Here is a 23,465-nt window from a genome sequence, read left to right as displayed (position 1 = left end):
CAGCCAAGTTTGGGAGTTTTACTTTGAAAGCAGCTAGTAAGTTGCAGGTAAAATGTATTCGTCCCTTTTATAAAATGTATAATTAAACCATAGAATTCTTAAAGGAAAACTATACCCCCCAAACAATGTAGGTCTCTATAAAAAGATATTGCATAAAACAACTCATATGTAAAACCCTGCTTCATGTAAATAAGCCATTTTCATAATAATATACTTTTCTAGTAGTATGTGCCATTGGGTAATCATAAATAGAAAATTGCCATTTTAAAAAATAAGGGCCGCCCCCTGGGATCGTAGGATTCACTGTACTAACAAACATACCAACAAACCATATATGTTAGGTCACATGAGCCAATTAACAGACAGAGTTGTGTCTTTTGCTTCCACACTTCTTCCTGTTACAGTTAGAGTTGTAGTATTTCTGGTCAGGTGATCTCTGAGGCAGCACAGAGACCATCACGAAATGGTGGCTCAAGGCAAGAGATGTAAAAGGGCAATATTTACTTAAATATATATTCCAGTTTGGTAAGATTCTTTAATATGTCACTTAATATGATATAAACTATCTGTTGCTTAAGTGTTCATTTTGGGGGTATAGTTTTCCTTTAATGAATCAGATGAAAATTGAGCATAGGACTGGCCAGATATGGGATGACTTTGACGTAGTTGGCCAGCTTAAATATATTGCAATATATGGACAAACAATCCCTGTTTTGTTTAAAGGGTAAGGCATTTTTCAGTAGCAGTATGCACAAAATGTCGCTGTCTTAAATATATTGATAATGGGTTGAGTGCAGAGGAATCTTGTATTTGTCTATATGTTTTTTGTGGTCACACCCTCATTGCACCCCCTCCTAATGATTTTAAAAACTAGTGGTGAGCACAACTTTCCCCTGTTTGTTATAGTTATACAGGAGCAGTGACCAGCTCCATGTTGTAGCTCCCATCCCCTCCAACTATAGTCAGGTGATCCCACTGGTGTCTAATAAAAGGGCAGCCAAGTTTGGGAGTTTTACTTTGAAAGCAGCTAGTAAGTTGCAGGTAAAACGTATTCGTCCCTTTTATAAAATGTATAATTAAACCATAGAATTCTTAATGAATCAGATGAAAATTGAGCATAGGACTGGCCAGATATGGGATGACTTTGACGTAGTTGGCCAGCTTAAATATATTGCAATATATGGACAAACAATCCCTGTTTTGTTTAAAGGGTAAGGCATTTTTCAGTAGCAGTATGCACAAAATGTCGCTGTCTTAAATATATTGATAATGGGTTGAGTGCAGAGGAATCTTGTATTTGTCTATAAGGCCCTGAAATATGCTGCACAGTTTTAGTCTCCAGTGCTCAAACAGGACATTATAGAATTATAGAGGGTACAGGGAAGGGCAAATAAGCTTGTAAAAGGTATGGGAAATCTTAGCTATGAGGAAAGACTGGCCAAATTGGGGATGTTCACGCTGGAGAAGAGGCGCTTAAGGGGTGATATGATAACTGTGTATAAATATATAAGGGGATCATATAATAATCTCTCTAATGCTTTATTTACCAGTAGGTCTTTCCAGCTGCCACAAGGTCACTCATTCCGAATAGAAGAAAGGAGCTTCCGCCAAAATATTCAGAAGTTCAGCAACAGCCTATTGCGCCTGTAGCAGCTCCAGTCCAGGCAAGCAGACCGATACCATCTCCCATGGGTAACCTCTTAGTGGAGCCAAAGATTCCTTTCCCCGAAAGGTTCTCTGGGGATTGCAGCCGACTCTTTGTAATTACTTTGCTGCAGGGGGATCCACAGCTTTGGCCTTTCAGCCTGGTGATCCAACCTGTCTCTCTTTAGACACCTTCTTCAAGGCAATGGCCATCATCTACGATAATTCCTACCATGCCGCCTCTGCCAATGCCACCATATGTAATCTCAGGCAAGGCAAGCGGCGGGTTGAGGATTATTGTACAGAATTACGCCGTTTAGAGGTAGAGACGGGCTTGAATGATACTGCTTTAAGGAGTCAGTTCAGGGTGGGTTTGGTCACGGCTATCAATGATAACCTTGTTAATTTCCCTTCACAGTGTTTTCTTGACTCTCTTATGCATCTGGCTATCCAGATAGATAGAAGGCATAGGGGAAATTTACTAAAGGGCGAAGTGGCTAAGTGACGTCATTTCTGCACTTTGCCGATTTACTAATGGTCGCTGGCGTAATTTAGCCAAGGAGATAGACTCTTCTGCAACTTTGCACTCTAACACGAGGTGAATTTTCGCTCTGTCGAAAGAATGTTAGTACGCAAATCAAGTTTTTGATTTTACTGACCGTTACCTCTATCGCCAGCCTTCGCCACCTCAGACCAGGTGAAGTGCAATAGAGTAGTTAGGAGTTCCTCAAAAAAAAGTTGAAAATTTTTGTAAGTCCCAAAAAATGCTGCCGTCTTTTCCTTTTTACAGGGTGATAGCCTGAAAAAGATCGAATTTTTTTGGGGTACCCTCCTTCCCCCCTACGTTTGATAACATATGGCATCTAAACTAAATTGTGGGCACATGTGTAGGGCAATATAACACCTCTATATAATTGTATTAAGGTTCCTTGGCCTTGTGTAGTGTAATGTAGCTGCAGCATATACAGCCATTGTACTTTAACTGCACGCCATAGCTAGCGTAACTTCGAACTGCTGAGCATATTTTCGCTAGCGCAACTTTGCCAGTGTTCGGTACCCTGTGCGCAACTTTGGATCTTCGTGAATTTGTGTTGTCCAGGTGAATTTACGCCTGACAAAGTGTTGCAATGTGCGCAAAGCACACCTTCTTAGACTCTGGGGCAGCTGGGAATTTTCTGGATATCACTTATGCCCATAGTCATGGGATACCCATAAAGCCACTTGTTCCGCCTCTTAGGTTAGAGGCCATTGACTGAAGTTGGTAGTGGGTTGGTTACATTCAAGTCCGGGTTTCTGACTATGTCTTTAGAAAATCATTACGAACAGATTTCCCTTCATGTCATTATGTGCCCTCAGACTCCTGTCATCTTAGGCCTCCCCTAGTTGCAGAAACACAATCCTCGGGTTGACTGGCTCACCAGTAAAATACTCTACTACTTTGGCTGCAACTTCCCTAGAAGGGTTACCTCCTTTTTATGCCTCTTTTTCTGATGTTTCCTCTTAAAAATCGGCTGAGACCTTTCCACCCCACATGTCCTATGATTGTGCCATCGATTTAGTACCAGGTTCCTCTCCTCCTTAGGGTAGACCTTATCCCCTTTCTTTTCTGGAATTTCAGGCCATGGAGGAGTATATAAAGGAAAACTTGGACAGGAGGTTCATAAGGCCTGAAGATTTTTTTTGTCAAGAAAAAAGATGGGGGCCTAAGGCCTTGTATTGATTACAAGGGGTTAAATAAGATCTCTGAACTTTTTGACAGTGTTAACGGTGTCACCATTTTTTCCAAATTGAATTTAAGGGGCATGTATAATCTAATCAGAATAGGGGGGATGAATGGAAGACAGCGTTTAACACCCGGTATGAGCATTATGAGTATCTGGTAATGCTCTTGGTCTATGTAATGCCACAGCTGTCTTCCAGGAGTTTGTAAACAATGTCTTCCGTGGGGCGCTATGTTGTGGTATATCTAGATAACATCTTGATCTATTCCCCAAATGTAGCTGTGCATTGTGTTCAGGAAGTGTTGCACAGGTTAAGACAAAATCAACTTTATGCCAAGCTTGAGAAATGCATTTTTGAGGTTCCCTCTGTACATTTCCTGGGGTATTTCTCAAATAGGCCTAGAAATGGAACCAACCATGGTTCAAGCCATTCTAAATTGGGCACAACCCCTTACGTTATGGGTGATCAACAGATTTTTGGGGTTTGCCAATTACAATAAAAGATTTCTCTACTCTGGTGGCCTCAATTAGTGCCCTGACTAAAAAGGGAGTGGATCCCAGTTTTTGTTCTGCTGAGGACCTAGAGGCCTTTGATCTGTTAAAGATGTCTTATTTAATCTCTGGTACTCCAGCATCCTGATTCCTCTCTTTCTTGATTTCCTCTGCAGAGGTTAATTTTGATATTGGTAACAGGGAGCTACTAGCCATTAAATGGGCTTTTGAAGAGTGGACACATCTTTTGGAAGATGCTAAGCATTTGGTCTCTGTGATCACCAATCATAACAATCTGTTATATATTGAATCTGCCAAGCACTTAAATCCCTAGCAGGCCAGGTGGGCTTTATTTTTCACCCGCTTTAACTTCATCATTACTTATAGGCCGGGAGAGAAGAATGTCAAAGCAGATGCCTTGTCCAGAAGTTTTGTGTCCACTCTCAGGGAGGTTTTGGAACCTGAGACTATGGTTCCTAAGGAAGTGATTGTGGCAGCAATGTGTCTTGACCTATATGCTTCCTTGACTGAAGCCCAAGTTAATTCACCTTCCAATGTCCCTCGTGGCTAAGTGTTTGTTCCCAAGAGTCTTTGTGATGCAGTTCTGCTCAAAGCTCATGACTCTAGGGTAGCCAGGCATCCAAGCCACAATAAGACCTGTTTTCTGTTGTCTCATACTCTCTGATGGCCAACACTGACACAGGATGTTGGTAATTGTATTGAGTCCTACCCAGTTTGCCAACATGCAAAATCATCCAGGTCCTTACCTCAAGGAATGCTACAATCACTTCCTAAGAAGCCATGGACTCATATCTGCATGGAATCCATTGTGGAGTTGCCTCCCTCTAGGGGATGTACGGTCATTTGTGTGGTGGTAAACTGCTTTAGTAAAATGTCTCATTTTATTTCCCTTCCCTCACTCCCCTCTGCTAATTCTCTTGCTGAGCTTTTCGTGTCTAACATATTTAAGGTTCATGGGGCCCAACTGAACATTGTTTCCGATAGGGGAGTTCAATTTTTTGTGTAAATTTTGGAGGGCTTTTTGTTCCCTTATGGGTACTGATTTGTCTTTCTCCTCAGCCTATCACCCACAGACCAATGGCCAGACAGAGAGAACAAATCAATCTCTGGAACAATTTCTTAGATGTTATGTTTCCAATAATTGGGCAGATTTTCCTTGGGCTGAGTTTGTATGTATAATGCTACTCACTCCTCCACAGGAGAATCTCCATTTTTTACTGTGTTTGGTCATTATCCTAGAGTCTTCTCGTTTTCTGATCTTTCTTCAGATGTTCCCATTGTTGACACCTTAGTTGATAATTTTTCTAAGATTTGGCAAGAGGTTCAAGACTCTTTGTCTTCTGCAGTGCTGCCCAAAAAAGAGCCTCTGATAAGCATCGGAGAGCTTCACCTGACTATCTGGTTGGTGATACGGTTTAGTTGTCCTCTAAGAACATTCATCTGAAAGCCCCTTCAACCATGTTACAGTAGGTCCTAAATTTATTGACCCTTTTTATGTGTCTGAGGTTTTTAATCCCAGTACTGTCAGGCTGGATCTGCCTCCTGAACTCTAAATTTCTAATTCTGTTCACGTTTCTCTCTTGAAGCCTGCTAGAGTTGTTCGTCAAAGTTCTCCTCCTCCAATCTCTGTGGAAGGTCAGCCTGAGTATTTAGTTCAGAGGTTGGTGGACTCCTACCCTTCTAGAGGTAAACTCCAGTATCTTTTTCATTGGAAAGGTTATGGTCCTGAGGAAAGGTTGTGGGTTCCTGCCTCTGATGTTCGCACTGATCGGCTTATTAGGCAGTTCCATGCCAGGTTTCCTGACAAGCCTAGGGGTCCAGTGGCCCCCTCTAGAAGGGGGTAATGTAAAGAAAGTACCTGCTGGTCTAGTGGGGGTGCAACGGGGACACCTGTTGCACCCAAGGCAAGGATGGCCGTCGCGATCCTGTTCGTTGCAGGCATTGGCTTTGTAATGGTTCCTGGTTTTCATGAATCACTACGTGTGACTAAATTCAAATATTTAGAGAATTAAAAAATATTTCTTCTGCAAATGTTTGTTTCCCAATGTAGGTCTATTCATATAGTTCCTGGGTGCTATACCTTAGTGTTTCTGTTTAGTTGTTGACCCTGTCTGACCCTGACCAAGCCTTGTCTGCTGCCTGTCCTGACTTTTGCCTGTACCTTGACCATTCTTTTGGATCCTGTCTATATGTATATGTGTGCTGACCCTGCCTGTGACCTTGACTACACTCCTGCCTCTTGACTTTGTACTGCACTGTTACTGACTCGGCCTGTCCTTGACCATGCTCCTATTATCTTTTCCTGTTGCACGTACAGTTCCCTTGATTGCCCAGAACTCTCTCCTAGGTTCTCTCACATTAAGACTGGTGGCATCCGATTAGCAGAGGGCTCCTCCCAAAGCGAAACAGTAGCCTTACCATTGAATCATATATTTTTGTAAAGTACACATTCTGACGAATGAAAAATAGGTACTCCAAATGACCCAACTGCAAAGCTTTGATAAATGTAGCAGTTTTTATTACAATAATTACAATTATTGCAATTTGCCTCAATTATTTAACCAAATTTCTTACACAGAAAGCTAAAACCTCCTAAATATGAATGACAGGGGTCTCCTGAACAGTTTGCTGCCCAATATGCATAGATTTACCAAACTATGTGGCATACAGAAACCCCCAAATCCAAATAGTGCAAATACTGGCTACTACAACGTATGCACCTGATATGTGTATTATGTGCCATGAGACCCCCTAACAGTACAGAGACCCTAGAAAACCATATATTTCCCGAAAGTACACATTCTGACAGATCTAAAACAAGTAAACTACCAAACTGCAAAGCTATGCTAAACACTTTTTGTGAAATTTCTAAAAAATTGTCAGAAAGCTTGCATTTTACCCCATTATATACCCAACATTTTGTATCAGCATAATACATCCTAAATATAAATGTCAGTAGTCTACTGAACTACTTTTCTTTGATGCCCAATATGCGTAGCTTTACCAAACTACTGTATGTGGCACACAGAGACCCCCAAATGGATATTTAGTAGACAAAATTTACATGGGCAAAACAAAGTAACAAAGAACAGTGGTAAATGTAATAAAATCACTAAAATCCAATAAAACCAGAAAAATCAATGCTTTTTTTTTTTTTTTCGCCTAGTGTAATCAGCAGTCAGAATCACTGTTTGAATATTTTAGCTTTGCCAAATATGTTTTACGGGCACAAACAAGCTAACAACACCTATGCAGAGCTATGTGCTATGTCCCCCTATCCGTGTGCCTACCTGGGTATGTCTAAAAAGCGTCCAGCAGCATTGTGGTGTATGGCCCCTACACCCCTTATGATTTTTGAGAGGTTTTTTGATGATGATGGGATTTAAAGATAACGTCATGTGTCTCTGATGTTTAGTTTCATAATGATAATTTGTATCCAGTGAAGATTTGTATCACTTCATAAGAATAGTTTGTATCCGATGAAGGATGCAGATGTGGCCATACTAGCGATGAATTGTACATTTGATATCAGCTCCTTAAAGGAAAATTGAGTCTCTATTCCAGGCAAATGCCATTATTGAAAGGTGATATCCAAACTATAATGAGGAAATCTAAGAGGAGATCTCCCATTGCGATCTAATACCAATAAAGAAAATGAAATGCTATGTGATCACGAAGTATGTAAAACCATTATTTAGACTATAACATATCGTGGCATGGTGATGATATGATTATGAATAGATAATACAATTTAAGCGAAATCATTAATTATGACTGCACCAGACAAGATGAATAATTCAAAGTTGGTGAGGCCATGGCAGCATATGTCATGGCTCAAATACACATAAGAAAATCATGTATACAGAAACAAAAACAAGTGGTAAACTGACAAAAGAAAATAAATAATAAACGCTAAGGGCTAGTCCACACGGGGAGATAGCGACGCGTTTGCGGTCGCGGCGACAAAGCGCGGCGACAGTCGCCGCGACCGGCGCAGGTGACAGTTTTGTATGGGCGCCTATGTAAAAACGCCTGTGCTAACCACACGAGGCGATGCGCTTTTCAACAGTCGCCTGAAAATGCCTCGCCGCGACCGCAAACGCGTCGCTATCTCCCCGTGTGGACTAGCCCTTAAACGATTAAAGACTATCAAATATTCCTATAGCAAATCTACTTATTAACAAAGGCTTGGAAGTTTAGATGTCCATTTAATCCAAATGTGGATTTGTATGTATTTAATCTGAATATCCACATGGTCTCCAACTGAAGTAGTTTGTTATCTAAGTCTCCACCTCTTATATCACCATGAAGGCGATCTATGCCCTGAAAGTAGGAACCTGCATATTTTCCGTTATGTGTGCAAAAGATATGTTTAGCAATACTTGACATAAGGTTACAGTTCTTGACGTCCCGTAGATGTGCATAAATACGCCTTTTAAGCGGTCTTATCGTTTTGCCCACGTACATGCTGCCACAATGGCCATCTGAACTTCCAAGCCTTTGTTAATAAGTAGATTTGCTATAGAAATATTTGATGGTCTTTAATTGTTTTGCGTTTATTATTTATTTTCTGTTGTCAGTTTACCACTTGTTTTTGTTTCTGTATATATGATTTTCTTATGTGTATTTGAGCCATGACCTATGCTACTATAGCCTCACCAACTTTGAATTATTCATCTTGTCTGGTGCAATCATAATTAATGATTTCACTTAAGAGCTTAAATTGTATTATTATCTTTTCATAATCATATCATCACCATGCCATGATATGTTATAGTCTAAATAATGGTTTTACATACTTTGTGATCACATAGCGTTTCATTTTCTTTATTGGTATTAGATCGCAATGGGAGATCTCCTCTTAGATATCCTCATAATAGTTTGGATATCACCTTTCAATAATGGCATGTGCCTGGAATAGAGACTTAATTTTCCTTCAAGGAGCTGATATCAAATGTACAATTCATTGCTAGTGTGGCCACATCTTCATCCTTCATCGGATACAAACTATTATTATTAAGTGATACAAATCTTCACTGGGTACAAATTACCATTATGAAGCTAAACATCAGAGTCACATGACATTATCTTTAAATCCCCAGAATTTCAGGTTTTCGGCCTCTTGACAAAGCCACGGGTTGTGGCGAAACAGCTGTGGAGGCTCAGCGCTGAGTCTGATACATGGAGGTCCCTTTTCTGGATATTTCTGGCGTGCGAAATGGAGTTTTGCAGCAGCAAGGACATGCGGCCAATCTAACCAACCTTCACAGCATTTGAGAGTGCAACTCACCACACGGTCGGTATAAACCTTTTACCTCATGTTTGAGCGTTATATGACTGCAACAGAGAGCGGTTTGGGCTATACCACTTACATTCTAACTGAAATACTTGGATTGCAGAGTACCTTTTTGCAATTGCTATATCTCTAATTTCGGTCATCTGGACTATTTATTAATTAATGTGCAATGAAGTTCTATGTAGCACTCCCTCACCATCAAATAGACTCCAGCACGAACAGAATTTATTAATCCCCAGTATTGGAGCCATTTTATCTACATTGAACATTGGCCCAAGGGCAAAGAATACCTAAACAATTACTTGTAACCCCTTTCAAATCATCGTGTTATTTTGTGGAATGTGTGCACGCTATTCTGTTTTTTGACTTTGGGATTTCTCCCTTCCTTTGGACCAGGAAGGATTTATTCAACTGAACACAGAATAATTATAGGAGATCACACTTGTGACTTTGCATTTATTATTTTCGAAATCCATCAATTGGTCCTCTTATACTAACGGATTAATATTTCTTTTTACACACTTGCATGCAAATTGTCCTATACCTGATTAACATAATCAGCTAATGGGGTTAAATATCCATATATAAGGGATCCCCTCCTTTCTCACGTGTGTGTGTGTGTATATCTGTGTATGTATGTATATATTTATGTATGCATATTTGTATATATTATATATGGGTGTATATATGTATATGGATATTATTGTGGATGTATATATGAATATGGATTCAGCAGGATTCTAATACTCCCACAGCCTGAGCCTCGGGCAGATAACTTATTACTCCTTGGGAGTGGTAAAGGTTCCGTATGTTCTGATGATAAACCAAGGTCTATTCACATACATAGGGGTCCGTTTACTAAAGTGCGTTAAAAATATTCGCACAATATATAGACAGAATTTTCACCAAATATGTTATCGCCAGTTTACTAACCTGCGGTAAATATAAATTTGCGAATTTTCTTGCGCAAGAATAATTGATCGCCAGTTATCGCATTTGCTGAAAATAACGCTACGTACACATTAACGCATGGTTTACTAAACAGCGAAATGTGCTAAAGACAAAATTAACGCCAGAATATTCGCAAACTTTTACCGCCACCTATGAAGTGGCGTAAAAGTATTTTTTCCGCCAGAAAATTCTCAAGGGGCAGGAAATATCCCATAATAATGGTTTTTTTTTTACCCATCATTCTTTGCTGACAGGAGAGAGATCTGTAGCTATTGCTGACAGGATGTTTTGGCTTCTGCTTCTATCTGGTACAACAGCAGCAGTTTCAGCTCAGAGGTGTATTATTGGCAGTGGCATCACAGTCCAAGGATTCGTCAGCCTCTACACTTTTTGGTTTCATTGGGATTGGCTACATTAAACTGTGCATTTCTATGAAGCAAATAGATTGACTGGTATCATTTCCTATGATTCTATTGGCAGAAGGGTTTATATGATGCATAAATTTTTGATTGGTGTTACTCTGGTGATGTTGTTGGATGGTATAATCATCAGTCAATAAAGTTTATAAGTTTTGAAGATGCATTTCTGGCCATAAATGTCACAGTAAAAATTTGCCATAATAACCTCCATAAAACAAGACTATTTTATAGCATAAATATTCGCAAAAACTTAATTTTTCGCCAGAAAATTCGCAACTCGCTAAAATTACCGCTAACGTAAGCTGGTTCCTTAACGTAGTTACCGCAAGTGATCGCAATGACTTCTGAGCGCATCGCTGTTTAGTAAACTTAGTCACTGCGAATATTCTGGCGTAAAAATATTCTCAGCGATAACATGCGGAAACTTAAAGTCAGATTTACCGCACTTTAGTAAACGGACCCCCTGGTATTATATTCATCAGGATCTCTTGCTTTGGCTACAGGGGTTCAATTCATTATCTGGCGTCAGTCCAGAAGACAGTGGCACAGCAGTCAGTGCAAATTTAGTTACTTTTGTATGCACTGGGTTCACTACTGCCTCATGGTTTTAGAGTCTTGCTAGGAGGTATACCATAGCACAGACCTATCCAGGTTTACTACAATAGGGGACCAATCAGCTCACTGAGGGTATACTCATGGGCCATATTATATTTATGGTTGCCATATAGAGCTGGCTATAAAATTAGGTACAGACCATCAATGTGGCTGTAACTAGGTCGTAGACCCATTGGGGACAAAAAAAAACCCTGGTTTTCATCCAGGTTATTATTCTCAGTCATTATAACAAATTATTCTTTAGGTCATGATAACCCTTATTGATGACAGGAGGCATGCAATCATGGCATGCAGGTTTTTTTTTTAAGAATCTATGCTACTTTATGACTTGCCTTTCAGACTGCCATAGACTCACCTGGCTAGTTGGGTTGGTATCCTATAGGTTACCATCAGGACAGGATGTTTACAAAAGTTGTCTTATTGAAATTATACTTTCTGGACCAATTCTGCAGTGTCTGCCTTTAGGAAAGACCCTGGTTATGGCATGTCTAACTATAGTCTTGGACATTCTAGTATAGGTAGTAGGGGTGTTCCAATCTAGAACAATAGGTGGATAATTCTATCCCCACATATATATCCTCATACCTAGATTAATTCTGATCTTGGATACTTAAGAATAGTCTCAGTGAACTGTCTATGTTCCAGGCTGGAACCTTAGGATAAGAAAATAATTAATCTTTAGCAGTATTTTATTGGTTAATTATACTTCCTGGAATCAGTCAATTCCTTCCTATTTGGTAGACTCATGGGAGCATGCCAAACAGATTTTGGTTTTATGAGATATTATAACTTCAATTATGTCCAGGTCTCATCCTGAAGGCTCAAGAGGACTGTATCCTGGCAAGGTTATGCATATCTGCATGTATTTCTGTTACGATGCCCACTACATTGGGCATGCACATCTTTAATATCCAGACTTGTTTGGTGGAGGGTCGTGAGCTAATGATAAGAACAATTTCAACCCGCATAGGAAGATTGCCTAGGCTGCTGTATGCTCCTAGTACCTCACATGGCAGGTAAGGTATGCCCGCAGTGGTGGCAGTCCATATCCATGACCTTTATATGGACCTTTCATTGATAGGGTGCATGGGTTATGGTCCAGAATAAATACAGGTTCCTTATGTGCCCTGTAGACTTTAGTATCGAAGAGACAGGGAGCTACACTAGGCGATGCTATGTATCTGTAGTGTTCTACATATCTGGCGCATGTAGAATACTAGTGATGCAATGTTTCTTTCCCCTACTAAGTCCTCTTTTGCAGGTACCATATTTTTGAGCTATTTCAGCTTCTGAGCACTTTTGTGGTTGGTACACGGTTGGCACAACTGCATTGGTAACTAGGGGGAGTGAGACTCTGGAGAAGTGTTACTCTGGGTTTTTATCCACTTCTCTTTCAACTTCTTTTTCAGTGGAGGTAGTTCTCTCCTCTCAAGTGTCATGCTGGCTTCACATTCCATATCATTACTTTGGTGTGGGTTCTGCCTCTAAAGAGTCCTGTTTCTTCTTTTTCTCTGGCAGTCCATTTCCTCTGAAGAAATAGAGTTCACAGGTTTTCTACAGGGTGTTTCTCTGTTCACCTGTAAAGGTTTTGTTCTTCTGAGTTTTATCTGGAATAGATTACTTGGCCAGGTTTCTTTATGTGGCACAATTACCCTCCCATTGGGGATATTAGCTTGCTACGTCCCGGAACGTATGACATGGAGTTGTCCAGTGAAATGGGAAAATTATATCATACTTAACATAATTTTCCTTTCATGGACAACTCCAGGTTATAGTTCCCATCCCTTTTTCGGTAGTTTCTAGAAGCTTAATTCGAGACACCGGATTGGGGAGTGCATGATCCAATTTTCCCATTTTAAAGTTATCAAACTACCGATGCTGGCTGCAGGAGGGGGGACTGGCTCAGGGAGAGAAACACTTTCTTCATAAATCAGGGAAGGAACGATGGAGCCTTTGAAGCCACTGAGCTACCAATGTCACATGTGTCATAACACAGTTTAGGATTGACAGCACTGACAACCAACGAGAGAGAGGCAGAGCTGTTATGCAAATTAACCTAACTCCGACTCCAAAGCTGGCCAGAGGCAGGTTGGAGAGAAGTAGCTAGGAATAGATTCACTAAAATGACTGCAATATTTTAAAAACTGTACATTTTTTATAATACATTATATTTAGACATTGATTCTTTTTACAAATGTTTAATTTTACGATAGTTCCCCTTTAAGATCCCAGCATATGTTTCAGGACAACCCCTTCTTCAAGTGCTCTCAGGGGTTGCCCTGAAATATATGCTGGAATCTTGAATTAAAGTACACATTGATTGCACGTTGCAGCGTCATGTGAGACCTGCACTTGTAGGCATTCACTTTCCTGTTGATTTTTGTGCCTGTTCTTTGCACTTTGCACCTGGTTTGTGTACCGGCTCAGGAAAAGCCTGATAAATAGGTCCCTGGAGTAAATGGAGGAGAACAGGGTGGGCCCTCCATTCCATACTGCATTTAGTGTTTTCAGCTGCCTAACTACAGGTACTGTAGCTGTCTGATTAGTTATCAGGTTAACTGTAGATAAAAGAGGTGTGGGATTACACCTCAGTGTCCTTGGATCCCTCCTTGTGTTGGAGGAAGGTTGTGAAGTGCACCAGGCCAGAAACTGGTGAATGAGTATCCCTGGAGGGGAGAGTTAGAGAGGCGCCGAACGCTAGCGTTAATTCGCTAGTGTTTGGCATTTCCGTTACTGCACAAATTCACTAACGAACGCTGGCGTAGTTTCGCTAGTGTTACTTCGCACCCTTACGCCAGGCGAATTTTCGCTAGCAACGTAACTACGCAAATTCACTAACTTGCGCAGTGTACTGAACGCTACCTTTTACGCTAGACTTCCTTCGCCACCTCAGACCTGGCGAAGCGCAATAGAGTAGATAGGGATTGTTTCAAAAAAAGTCAACATTTTTTCTAAGTCCCAAAAAACGCTGGCGTGTTTTCTACATTATGGGTGATAGGCTGAAAAAGATCGAAAAAATTTTTGGGGCTCCCCTCCTTCCCCCCTACATTTCCTGACTCATGGCAACTTACCTAGACAGTGGGCACATGTGTAGGGCAAAATAAAATTTTTATTTGATGATTTGAAGGTTTTCTAGGCATTTGTAGTGCTGATACGTATTCCTCCATTGAAATTTGAATTTCGCGCCGTATGCAAATTAGCCTTCGCTAGCGTAACTTCGCTTTACATAGCGAATCAACGCTAGCGCAACTTCGCAACCTTACGCTACCCCTGTGCGCAACTTCGGATTTTAGTGAATTTGCGGAGCGCTGGCGAAACTACGCCTGGCGAAGTGCGGCGAAGTTGCGCCTGGCGTAACTTCGCATCTTAGTGAATTTGCCCCTTAAAGAGAAGCCTGAATGATCTAGAGTGCAGAGTGTTTGGTGAGAACTCCAGAAAGGGGAAAAAGGTGAATGTGTGATGGTGAAATGCTCATGAACTATATGCCTTTGAGTGAAATTAAACCTGTATTTTGTCTGAAGACATAGTGTCCCTGTCTTTTTACTTCTGATCCACTGCTAAACCTGCCTACCATTGCTAATTCCCATAAAATTATGGGGCACATTTACTAAGCTTGAGTGAAGGATTCGAAGTAAAAAACTTTGAATTTCGACGTTTTTTTTGGGTACTTCGACCATCCAATAGGATACTTCGACCTTTGACTACGACTTCGAAACAAACTTTTCGAAATAAAAATCGTTCGACTATTCGACCATTCAATAGTCGAAGTACTGTCTCTTTAAAAAAAACTTTGACTACCTACTTCGCCACTTTAAACCTACCGAGCACCAATGTTAGCCTATGGGGACCTTCCTCATAAGGTTTCTAAGCAATTTCTGATTTCTGAAGGAAAATCGTTCTGTCGATTGATTAAAATCCTTCGAACCGTTCGATTCGAAGGATTTAATTGTTAGACTGAACGGCTTTTCCTTCGATCTAAGTATTTGCAGTAAATCCTTCCACTTCGATATTCGAAGTCAAAGGATTTAAGTTAGATGGTCGAATATCGAGGGTTAATTAACCCTCGATATTCGACCCTTAGTAAATGGGCCTCCCCGTGTACATGCAGCTAGCTTGTCAATAAATATATATATATATATATATATATATATATATATATATATATATATATATATATATATATATATATATATATATATACACACACATACATACATGCATGCATTGGGGTTTGTTTGGAGGGGTTGAACTTGATGGACTTTGATATTTTTTTTTGATCTATGCATCTCCATACTCACAGGCTAATTGCACATACTTCAAACAACCGTAAAGATAGTCTCATATATATAAGATTCTTGGCCTGTGAATAAACGCAGGATGAGAATCTGTCGGCTTGGGTGCAGGCAAAAAAACTGTAGCCTTTCAGAGAATTTCTTTTGGCTGCCCGGGTGAGTAACTCCCCATTTGAAGGCTGGTAAGAGGCAGAAGAGAAAGCTAAATAAAAAAGACCAACTGTGAAAAAGACCAATTGAAATGTTGCTAATAATAGCTTATTCTATAAAATACTAAAAGATGCACTAAACATACTAAACAACCAATAAACTACTCCTTTCATTTGGCACATGGGCCATGATGATCTTAATTGAGTGCCATTCTACACAAATATATTTTATTAACTGATCTGTAATACAAAATATGAAATTATATGGCAGTTTTCACATACCTGTACAATATCTCTTTCTGCCAGCTTTCCCCGTGATGAAATTCTTACATCATCACCATCTAATTCCACCATGGCTAAAAAGTACAAAGTAAAGTATTAAAAGATGAAAATATCAAACTTTTGGCAAACTGAATAGTCAGAAGCAAAAAAAAAACATATATATTATATATATATATTTTTGTTTTTACCCTTTTACCCTTTACTGTGATATCAACAAAAGTGTACTTATTCCTTTGCATAAATTCTGCCTTTTTTCATTTGTCATATGATCTCTACTGTTGGTGGAATAATATTAATTAATAAATATGTGAGGACAATATCAACAGTTTCTACTCTGTTATTACTGTTGCCAATAAGACTGGGAGTTGGACCAGTTGCACTACCTGAAACCAGTTGGCACTACCTGTTTCGAGTGCAATGCTTTCGAGCGTTGCGCTCAAAACATGTCATGCCAATAAAAAACACTAGGCAACTAGACTGCCTGTTCCTGCTTCTTTACCTCTTCAATTATTAGTATATGAGCCTGCATCGTGAGCGGGGTGCATTTAAAGGAGCTCAGGACAATGTTTCCTCCCATGTTGGAACCTTACATACTTCAAAGATATGCAGAAAAATTACTAGAGATATTGACAGCACTATATATTATGCTGGGAGGCACTCCCATTTAACATATATAACACTGAAAGCAAAAAGTGGATTGTCTTTTATTCCTTACCATTATAACAATGTTTTAGTAGAAGTATTGCTTCTCTATATGCCAAGATTACAGACGATATATTAAACTATATTAGAGATCTAAAACTATTGTTTGTCCATACTTAAGGGGTGGTTCACCTTTAAGGCAACTTTTAGTATGTTATAGAGATCCCAATGCTAAGCAACTTCAATTGGTTTTCATTATTTTTTTTTTTTTATAGTTTTATAGTTATTTGCCTTTTTCTTCTGACTGTTTGCAGCTTTCAAATGGGCGTTGCTGATTCCCTTCTAAAAAGCAAATGCTCTGTAAGGCTACAAATGTATTACTATTGCTACTCGATATTCCTGATCTTTCTATTCAGCTCCTTTCCTATTCATATTCCAGACTCTTATGCAAATCCGTGCATGGTTGCTAGGGTAATTTGGACCCTAGCAATCAGATTGCTTAATATGCAAATTGAAAAGCTGCTGAATAAAAAGCCAAATAACGCAAAAACCTTCAATAAAAAAATGAAAACCAATTGCAAATTGTCTCAGAATATCACTCTCTACATCATACTGAAAGTTATCTCAAAGGTGAACCACCCCTTTAAATGTTGCTTGACTACAAATCACAGCATAATTTTACATATCAAGTATCAAAGCATGCTGGGAACTGCTTAGATTTGTATTCTTAGGGGCACATTTACAAAGCTCGAGTGAAGGATTCGAATTAAAAAAACTTCGAATTTCGAAGTGTTTTTTGGGCTACTTCGACCATCGAATGGGCTACTTCGACCTTCGACTACTACTTCGACTTCGAATCGAACGATTCGAACTAAAAATCGTTCGACTATTCCACCATTCGATAGTCGAAGTACTGTCTCTTTAAGAAAAACTTCAACCCCCTACTTCGGCAGCTAAAAGCTACCGAAGTCAATGTTCGCCATAGGCTTGCCTGAGATTTTTTGATCGAAGGATATTCCTTCGATCGTTGTATTAAAATCCTTCGAATCGTTCGATTCGAAGGATTTAAACGTTCGATCGAACGAATAATCCTTAGATCGTTCGATCGCAGGATTTGCGCTAAATCGTTCGACTTCGATATTCGAAGTCGAACGATTTTAGTTCCTAGTCGAATATCGAGGGTTAATTAACCCTCGATATTCGACCCTTCATACATCTGCCCCTTAAAGTATTATTGCTCAGTAAAACTTTTAGCTCCAGAGCCAGTGCTGCATTAAAATACAAATGACTCCTCCAAATACGTTTCTGCATTTGGAGTTGAATTAACACCCATGTCCTTCCTTCCTATGTTTGACTACAGCGTAATCTCTGTACATAAGTGAATTATTTTGATTCTATAATTATGTTTTTGGTCAGCAGAATTCTCAATGGTGAATTGTCTTGCATCTGTAATTAGATATTTGGTCAGACAGAGAATTTGTGTACAGAGGAACTGTTTTATAGAGGGCTTAGATACCATTGTATCTTGAAGACAATACCAAGTTATACAGTAAAAAGTAATGCTCTTAGGTGCCTAAGATGAATGAATATATTTAAACTGATATGTTTTTGAAAGTGTCAACAGTCTATATTGTAGTGTTGCACTTTAAGGATGGAGAGTTGTGTTGTATACAAAACAATTAATTTATTACACATACCATCAAATTCAGCTTGCCCAACACCTACAATAATTATGGACATTGGAAGCATAGCTGCCTGTAAAGAAATAAGTGAAACAAAATAAGTAATTTAGCCTATAGTTAAAGGCAATAATACATATAATATTAATAATACATACTCTAAATGAGTATGTACTATTCATGCATGCCATATATACTATAGCAGTGCAAGGTAATGTTTTATGTTGCAATTATTATTATTATCAATAATAATAATACCAAAAATAAAGCAATATGAGCGCTATTTAAATAAAACTAAGATTTCCAAAAAAAAAAAAAAAAAAAATATATATATATATATATATATATATATATATATATATATATATATATATATATATTAAAGCAGATTTCCCATATGTAGAACTACAACCTACAACGTACAGCACTATTTCTGAACTTGCTGTGGCATCTTGGGATACTAATATTGGTGAATTAAAGTCACCCAGAAGTGGTTGACTAGGTTAAAGTAAGGGAGGAATTGGCAGAAGTAAAAAAATCTATCTAAATAATTAGGGGAGAACAAGGTGCTCCAGAATTAAATGTAAAGTAACTCACCAAACAGTGAAAGTGGTCCGTGTGCACCAGCCCCAGACCCCCAGCTTTAGGGAGCGGTACAGCAGAGCTGACCGGCACTCGAATGGATCCACAGGACCAGAGGTGTTCAGTTAAAAAGTAATTTTATTTGTAGAAAAGTTAAAAATATAGCTGCATCTCCATCCACCCTACGCGTTTCGCACCTCCTATATGGCACTTAGTCATAGAACCCATGACTAAGTGCCCTATAGGGGTGCAAAATACATAGGGTGGATGGAGATGCTGCTATATTTTTAACTTTTCTACAAATAAAATTACTTTTTAACTGAATACCTCTGGTCCTTTGGATCCGTTCGAATTCTCTAAAAAAAATATATCACCAAATAAAACGTTTTCAATGGCAAATTAAATTTATTTACTGTTATTGATTTTTACTTTACTCACATTTACAATTGCCTCTTTCGTTTGGGACATATCTGAAATGACCCCATCAGTGATAATGAGAAGAACAAAATAATGAGAGCCATCCGGCACAGCAGCAGCAAATCTGCAGAGAGAAAACAGTATGCTTTAGAGAGCAGTATGTTATTTCACTATTACTTTCTTGCTTGTCCCCCCAAATATGAGAAAAGCAGTCCAAGAGCTTGGGAAGTTATCCCTTTTATTTAACAAAAGGCATTAAAGAGGAACTATCATGAAAATGAAAATTTTATCTAAGCATCATATTGAAAGAATACTTTTTCTATATTGTAGCGCTATAGTAAATTGTGTTTTCTGTTACACTACTAATGAGCTCCACTCCCAATAAATGTGCTACAGATGAGACCTATAATCTTAGGGAGTAAGCCCTTGCAACGGTGTGGAGGCAGGGTGTAGTGTAACTGTAACTGAATTGCAGGGTATAATAATTGGGCGCCAGTGGTTCTTATAACTTAACCATGAACATATTTATTGAACATATACAATCCTCAGTGGAGTATACAATAAAGCAGACAGGATTTCGCATCAACATTGGATAGGCAATACTCACAGCACCACTTGGTCAGTATTAATCCCCACAGGCAAGAGGACGTGCTCAGCAGCAATAAAGGTACAACCAGCTTTCAGCCTTTTTCCTAAGTGGAACCTGAGGGGAATCTATCTACCCTGTTTCTATACACTTAGTCCCTACTTCTGGGCTATTAGTACCCGGGAACTTAATCCCTCTGACACTCCTCGTCGGAGCCTTGAGCTTCTCACCTAAATAACCTGTCACTTCTAGAGTGACCTCTTAAGGGTGATTAGCCTATCCTAACTAGACCTGACCTGTCTAGGTTCCACAGAGCTCTACCTGTTCAGGTTAGAGCCAGCACAAAATGGACCCTGAAAGCATGGCTTCAGAGCCTTTTATATTCTAGCACAGTGCTATCTGCTGGTCACTGTGAGAAACAGCAAAGGGCATAACTTAGTGCAGGAATAGCAAACAGTACCCCTCCCAACTGTATTTTAGGACTACCTGTTAATAATACTGGGGATGGCTATTTTACACATCCCTACAATATATTTTCTAAATATACTCAATTAAAAATTCTAATTTAGCCTTTGAAGGGGTGCTCCCTTTGCTTAGAAGTGTTTACTCTTTTAAAATAACCAGAAATCCTGGCTCTCTACATGCAGGATTTGTGCCAACGTTGGTTAATTTGTTTTTGCCTGAATCAGTTATTTGATGTAGCTCTTATATATCTGCTAGGAACGGGAGCAAACCCTAATGATATAGTAGGATTAACTGTCGAACAAAATCAGACTCTTGACTACTGCATGAAAAGAAAATGAAGAAATATTATGTGGGTTTGCAATCCGATACCAGCCACAAGTTGTTAACTGTCGTCAAGCTGCTTTTGAGATATAGGGGACTTCCCCCACGTGAATCACCTTCCTGTATTAGTATAGCGTCCAGACATTTTCAGATAAATTATGGTTAAGTTGATATCGTTCAATGTCAAAGGACTAAACAGTATAACCAAAAGATACCTGACTCTTAAGGAATTGAGGCTTTCGAGGGCTGACATTGCTTTCATACAGGAGACTCATTTTGATGCATCTAGCCCACATAAACTGAGCTCTAAATATTTTCCAATTGGTTACTATGCTTCCGGCAAACAAAAGAAAGCTGGTGTGGCCATACTAATCCATAAAGACTGCCCCCTTATTGTAAATCAGGTCATTCATGATCCTGAAGGACACTATTTACTACTATCAGCTACCTATACAGGGATTCCAATTAGCTTGCTTAATATATACTCCCCCAACAAAGGGCAATACGCTTTCCTACTGAAGATCCTACAGAAACACCTAGATACTCTCCACCCCTACTTAGTGATTGGTGGTGATTTTAATATGACTTTTTCGCAGACAATGGATCGTTCCCAACAGGCCCTGAATCAGGCGACCCACAATATGTCCAGAAAATTTAGGCAGCTAACAAGACAGTTCTCTTTATTCGATGCCTGGCGAATCAACCATCCAACTGAGAAACAGTATACATTCTACTCCAACCCCCACAAACTTCATACACGTATTGATTATTTCCTAATTTCACATCCCTGCTTGAAACTTCGTTACTCCACTGACATACTTCCCATTACATGGTCCGATCATTCCCCCATAGTCCTGCAATTGCACCTTGCTACACTCCCAGGCAGAGAACCACATTGGCGTTTGAATGAGACTATCCTTCATGATGCTGACACGGTTCAACAAATTGAGTCAGCACTAAAGGAATATTTTCAATTTAATACAAATTCGGTACTGTCCCTGCCGATCCTATGGGAAGCGCACAAGGCTACAATTAGAGGCAGATTCATAGCCCTTGCAGCACAAAAAAAACAGCTATATCTTAGCTCCTACAAAAATCTACAGACCCGACTACGTGTGCTTGAGAGCTCATATAACACCCACAACTCACCCACTTTGCTGATGCAAATTCTACAAATACGGGGTGAACTGAAAGCAGCTAGATATAAAGAGATCGAGAAAGCTATGATATGGACCAAATTAAAATATTATGAAAAAGGCGACAAGCAACATACACTTTTAGCGAAAAAACTAAGGGACCAAAAAGCTTTGACTAGGATAGCTGCCATCAAAACCCAGTCAGGCCAATTAACATATAATCCTGATCAAATCGGGCAGATCTTTCATGATTTTTACCATAAATTATATAATTTGGACCTGCGATTGCCAGCTGGTACCGATTCAGACCTAAACCCTCTTACTAACTTTCTCATGGAAGCAAACTTGCCAAAATTTATGGAATCAGATTTACAAACACTTAACCAACCCATCACTCCGGAGGAAATAGCAGCGACGCTTAAGTCAATGCCTAATGCTAAAACTCCAGGACCTGACGGGTTTACATACAAATATTATAAGACTTTCCTACATATCCTCTCTCCACTTCTCACAAAACTTTTTAATGAATACCTTCAAGGTACCCCTATTCCACATACGGATCTTACTTCATACCTAGCTTTAATCCCCAAGGAAGGTAAGGATGCAACACTATGTACTAACTATAGGCCAATAGCCTTACTTAACTCTGATATAAAATTAACCTTGCCGTCCTTGCATAGAATACTGGAGGTATACGGCAGTTTATCGGGACATAAAATCAACTTGACCAAAACGGAAGCCCTGCCAGTGCAATTACCCCAAATGACCTTAAAAATTTTACAATCTAAATTTAAATATAACTGGAAATCTAATTTCATTACCTATCTGGGCACGAAAATCACCCCTTCATATAACCAGCTGTTTGGCTGCAACTTCACACCTCTTATCACCCAAACGAAGACCACCTTGCAACAGTGGAGTACTCATTCTCTTTCCTGGTTTGGGAGGATTGCTGTATTGAAAATGAACATTCTCCCCAAATTTTTGTATTTATTTGAGACGCTGCCTATCCCATTTCCCCGCAAAACTTTTCAGGATATCCAGGCCTCATTTCATAACTTCATTTGGGGAAATAAACGCCATAGGATATCAAAAGCAACGTTAACCGCACCATTAAGAAACGGAGGTCTTGGCGTTCCCTTCCTCCAGCGGTATTATGAGGCGTCACACCTCAGACAGATACTGGCCTGGTCTCATTGGGACTCTAATACCATCTGGGGCCATATTGAAAACGTACAGTCCTTAGGAAATCATCTTAACTACCGTATATGGTCCTCCAACAACAAACCACATTCGTTATCTGGTCTTCTACATTCTACGCAACACACTCTGCGAATCTGGTCTGCCCTTAAAACGAAATTCAATTTAAAGTCGGCTTACCCCTTGAATACACTCTTCTTGAAAAACCCGGACTTTTATACAGGTACATTACAGGGATTTTATTCCAGGTGACAAACAACAAATCTGTGCAGGATCAAGGACTTGCTGACTCCCACTAACTCACTCCTGACGTATGGAGAACTTTGCCAAAAAGCCCCTCTAGCTCATCTTCGACTCTTTGAATATTTCCAACTACGACATTTCTTGCAACCATACATACAGCAGGCTAAAACTGCGATTCCTCCACCTTTTGAACTTTTGGCCAGATCGGGCTTGCCACAGAAAGGCTTAATTTCCAGGATTTACAAAATCTTTCTGGACACGCCACTGAACAACCGTCCCAATCACCCATATATTATCAAATGGGAAGAGTCC

General features: G+C 39.5%; 1 protein-coding gene across 2 annotated transcripts in view; it reads right to left on the bottom strand.

Annotated features, from left to right (window-relative positions):
* The window catches only part of LOC108708155 (copine-5), a 169,653-nt gene that overhangs the window by 6,264 nt on the left and 139,924 nt on the right, over window positions 1–23,465 (bottom strand). For both annotated transcript variants that reach the window (XM_041582039.1, XM_018246554.2), the window contains 3 exons: window positions 19,224–19,326; window positions 18,222–18,279; window positions 15,883–15,956 (listed from right to left, as the gene is read on the bottom strand). In XM_041582039.1, coding sequence (XP_041437973.1) covers window positions 15,883–15,956; window positions 18,222–18,279; window positions 19,224–19,326 — 235 coding nt within the window. The remainder of the gene's footprint in view (window positions 1–15,882; window positions 15,957–18,221; window positions 18,280–19,223; window positions 19,327–23,465) is intronic.

This window comes from Xenopus laevis, chromosome 2L (genome assembly GCF_017654675.1).
Source record: "Xenopus laevis strain J_2021 chromosome 2L, Xenopus_laevis_v10.1, whole genome shotgun sequence".
Lineage (NCBI taxonomy): Eukaryota > Metazoa > Chordata > Amphibia > Anura > Pipidae > Xenopus > Xenopus laevis.
This window is presented reverse-complemented; position numbering and strand designations above follow the sequence as displayed.